The sequence below is a fragment of the Notothenia coriiceps genome, unplaced genomic scaffold (genome assembly GCF_000735185.1).
Source record: "Notothenia coriiceps isolate Sejong01 unplaced genomic scaffold, NC01 NC01_scaffold00012901, whole genome shotgun sequence".
NCBI classification, from domain to species: Eukaryota; Metazoa; Chordata; class Actinopteri; order Perciformes; family Nototheniidae; genus Notothenia; species Notothenia coriiceps.
In genome coordinates this window covers 45795-50552 of record NW_011345602.1, presented here as the reverse complement: position 1 = coordinate 50552, position 4758 = coordinate 45795, and the positions used below count along the sequence as shown (strand labels likewise).

At 42.8% G+C, this 4758-nt stretch overlaps 1 protein-coding gene across 1 annotated transcript in view; it reads left to right on the top strand.

Annotated features, from left to right (window-relative positions):
* Positions 1–4097, top strand: part of LOC104947672 (semaphorin-7A-like) — a 9899-nt gene extending 5802 nt beyond the window's left edge. Inside the window, exon 6 of the mRNA XM_010773729.1 lies at positions 3778–4097. Coding sequence (XP_010772031.1) covers positions 3778–4082 — 305 coding nt within the window. The 3' untranslated portion in view covers positions 4083–4097. The remainder of the gene's footprint in view (positions 1–3777) is intronic.
* The last annotated feature ends 661 nt before the right edge of the window (positions 4098–4758 follow it).

The following is a 4758-nucleotide window of genomic DNA, read 5'->3' as shown; positions in this document are numbered from 1 at the left end:
GACTTTAAAGCAACCCAACGGAAGTTTACTTTAGTGCTTTCACTCGTAGCTCGGGCTGCGGGGGTGCTAGAGACGGGAGCACGTTGATACGACCTTCCTAGCCGGAGATATGGCCGCATTTTACAATAAACTTCCGTTGGGTCGCTTAAAAACAAATATCGCAAATCGAATCGCAATATCTGCCAGAAAAATCGCAATTAGATTATTTCCCAAAATCGTGCAGCCCTGTATACACACACACACACACACACACACACACACACACACACACACACACACACACACACACACACACACACATGCCATAGTAAAATAGATAATATACCTTAATATGTACAACAATTAAAAAGACAAGTATAGAAGCATAAATCATTTCTATATTTAGAGATAGTTATTATTTTAGGCAGCGTTAGTATTATTCCTTATTCTTGATCAGTGTTTGACATTTATCAATTCCACTCATCAGTTTCCGCTAGATCACTCTCCAGGAAAAGCGTCCCCTATTTCCTTAAATGTATTTACTCTCCCTTTCACCACATAGGTTAATTATTCCAAAGCGAGACACGATGCCAGATGGACTTTTATTGAGGGAAATGCAGGCGTTAAAGCAGCAACAGAATGACCGAGTACACATGACAATACACACCGGTTGTTCCTAAAATGGCTGCTATACTGGAAGAAAGAAGCATTTAAACAACCTTTGTTTTACATTTCAACTAACAAGAAGACTTAGCAGCTGTTACAAAGACTACTATAACTAGAGTCAGAACAAGACTGAACAAGACTCCGTTTAGAGACTGATAACCTGTAGTTGAACCAGGAAGAGATGTACAAGTATGCAGTACAAGAAGTACATTCAATACCCAAACAACAGATTGGATATCCTGCCTCTCCAGATGCAGGGACTTTCAGAAAGACCTGCAGGGCTTCGGATGAAACGTCTGTAAAATAAACTCTTTCAGAGTTTCGTGTTATTTGTGTTGGAGTTTTATTGTTATTTCCCACAAGATGTTATGAGAGCAACACAAATAGCAGTTTCTATTTCACTTCCTTAAATAACATAACATGTGAATCATTGACTTATTTTACTCCTGAAAAACAAGATGAAGACATGTGAGACTTACATTCAAAACAATAACACAGGAGGTAAAGACATGCCGCAGTATATCATCAAATAATAAAGAAAGACTCATCCTTAGTTTCTTCCCGTTAAGTAGGTTAACACGGCACAGTAGGCCTCAGGTCATAATTGCCGTCCTTTAGGCACACTGATACCTCATTCACACCAACGGTGTTTCAGGGCCCGTTCGGAGCTGGTGCTTGAAAGGCACCTGGTTTTCCTGTTCACACCGCAGCGGGGCAGCCTCTTAGCTCCGGAATCCGTTTCGTTTCAAGCACCAAAAAATTGTCCGGCCAGAGCGAAAGCACCGCATACGTCACGCTTACGTCGAGGCGGGGGCGGGGGCGGGATCAACTCCTGAACAACAACAAAAAGCTGGCGTTTTATCCAGTTTGTACACAACGATGGAGAAACTTAACAAGCAGCAGTGGTCCACTGAAGAGACCAGCTACCTACTGGGAGTCTGGTCTTCCGAAGAGGTACAGAGGAAGCTGGAGCACAATCGGCCATTGTTGTTGTGGGTGTCAGCTGTGAGGGGTTTCCGCGCGGTTTGGCTTTATGAAGCAGGCACGCAAACGGTTACGTGATGACGCAAACGATGACGAAGCACCAGTCGGACTCTGGGCAGTGTGAAAAGAGCCGGAGCTAAACCGAAGAACCGGTTCTGAACCTGAAAAGCTCTAGCATGGAGCTTGAACCGGAGTTGTGTTGGTGTGAATGAGGTATTACAGAGAGCCTAAGTTCACGTGGATTCATTGATAGTGTTTGCAGCTTCTGGTTGATCTGGTTCAGTGGATCAGGCGTCGAATGAATACGCTGAGAGAATATAGATAGATGAAATAAATGGTAATAGAAATCTCAAAACACACTTCGATCGTAACCCTAACGCTGGGTATGATTGATCTTTTACGTCAAGGTAACCAGTGCCAGTGAAATGTGGAGTCTAAAACTAAGTTAGATTCCTTTTCTTAAGTTTCTCCTCTTTTAAAGTTGGATAACAGAGAGGAAAGGAGGTGAAATCACAATCTGACAACTTGCTTTGCCCTCTCTTACATCTTTTGGACACCGACAGGGACCCAAACTGTAAATTGTTGTGACCTTATCTCTTTTGAGAGTCAAGGTTAGGTGCATTTCATCCCACAATCCTACCTTTTGAAGGCACTGTTGTGAAACATGACACATCCTTAGGCTAACATGATGTCTTACTAACGGTGCGATTGGTGGATTCATTGGCAGTGTTTGCAGCCTTTGGTAGATCTGGTTTAGGGCACCTGGCGTTAAATGAGTACCACACTTTGATCTTAACCCTAACCCTTATTGATGTTTTACCTCTTATCAAGCAACACACATCTTTTCTGGGCAACCAGTGCCTTCATTGTAAAGACAGAATTTAAATGTGGAGTCGAAAACAAAGTTAGATTCATTTTTTAAAGTTTCTCCTCCTTTAAAGTTGGATAACAGACAGAAAAGGAGATCACAATCTGACAACCTTTTCTGCCATCTCTTACATCTTTTCGACACCGACAGGGACCCAAACCGTAAATTATTGTGACCTCATCTCTTTTGAGAGTCAAGGTTAGGTGCTTTTTATCCCACAATCGCACCTTTTTGAAAGCGCTGTTGTGACCTTAAGAGCCCTAAACATCACACATCTTTTTAATTTTTATTTAACCTTTATTTAACCAGATAAAAAGCATTGAGATAAAATCTCATTTACAATGCTGACCTGGCCAAGAAGGCAGCAACGTTACATATAAAACAAACATATAAAATACAGAGAACATAACTAAGAAAACAAAAGACGAAAAAAGCAGTCACTACATTGTGCACATTAGGACAGTAAGAAAGGCACTACTTATTACTGCAAGAGCAGCTGGTGGTAAGGACTTCTGACAACTTAAATTTAAAACATGCTATAGAGACAAGTGCGGTCAGTTTGAGGCGTGATCGAAGGTCATTCCAAGACCAAGGACCATAATGAAAGAGAGTCCTTTTTCCAGCCTCAGTCCGCACAGCAGGAACCTGGACCCGTATCCAGGCACTGGATCTGAGGTTGTAAAAGTCACAAACTGGAGCAAATCTGGCTCATATGTAGAGTGGAAGCTTTCCTAAAATGCCTTTATACATTAATAAAAACCAATGCTGCATCCTACGCATAGTGAGTGAGGACCATCCAGTTAGGCTATACAGTGTGCAATGATGAGTCCTATAGGGTGCATTTGATATATTAACGCAGTGCAGCATGGTAGAGTGGGTCAAGTTTGGCCAAGACAGTGGGACAGGCAAATCTATAAATGGTGTCACCGTAGTCCAGCTAGGGTAACATGATTTCTTGGCCTCTTGCCACCTAGGATTCATTTGCGTGTTTGGTAGATCTGGTTTGGTGTCAAATGAATACCCTGAGAGCAAATAGGTAGATGAAAGAGATGGCTGTTGCTTCACCTCTATTACTCATCCTCTATTGGCCAATAACCCTCCAGAGTAAACCATCATATCCTGCAGCTGTTCTCTCTCCTCTTACACATTTCCTCCGACCACTGCATGGGTTTCAATGGAGGAGTCATCAGGATGTGGGGAAACAGGAGTGGGTGGCTTGTCTTCTATGGGTGTGCTTTTCATGTTTGGATATTTAATCATCGTTTCTGTTTTTCGAACAGATAAGGGAAACATTCATAAGGTGGTGCAGACGGAAACTCAGACTTTCGTCATCGCTGAGTATCAACCTTTCCACCACAGACACCACGTCCTCACCTTCCTCCTCCACCCCCCCACTGTGAGTAACTTGATAAGAAACATAGTGAGAGTGCATGGGGTTATAGTGAGTCACAACATGGATAACTTACTATATATAGGGGTCAAATCAGGTCAAATTTATAATGAAAAGTTGTTTTCCTGGATAAGCGCTGGATATGGAATACAAGTCTTTATTATAACGGATTTCTTTACATCAATTATTACTTGAATGAGTCCCATGTCATTGTTAAATGTGATCTAGCTAGAGACTATTTGCAAAAGCTAACCCTATATTTTTTCTATCTTATTGGGTAGTATTTTTGTATTTCCTGTATTACTCTTTAAACCCCAATCATTTCCGATGTCAACACAAAGAGGAATAAATGGTTGAACATGTGAATATAATATAAAAGCTAAAGAAGTTAGGAAATAAAAAAATACGCATTGTCTNAACACACACACACACACACACACACACACACACACACACACACACACACACACACACACACACACACACACACACACACACACACACACACACACACACACACACACTCTCTCTGCCTGAGAATACAGGTGAACAAATCTGTTATTCTGCCTTTCGGTGCCTCTTCCTGACAAAACCCACAGCCACTAACAGGGAAGGGAGGTGTTGGTGTGTTGTGAGGAGGAGGAGCAAAGGAGGTGGGGGGGAGGGCATCGGTGGTGGTTGTTGGGGTTGACTGGTTGAGAACCTCACCTCGATGCGTGGTAATGACGGGCTGGTGGTGGTGTGTAAAAGCCGTTTGGGGGGAAGAGGAGGAAGAAGAGGAGGAGGTGGAAGGGGCTCCGCTCGGCAAGGGCATGGCGCAGCAGAAACCTGACTTCTTTAGAGCGCCGGTGGTGGACCCTGCCAAGAACCG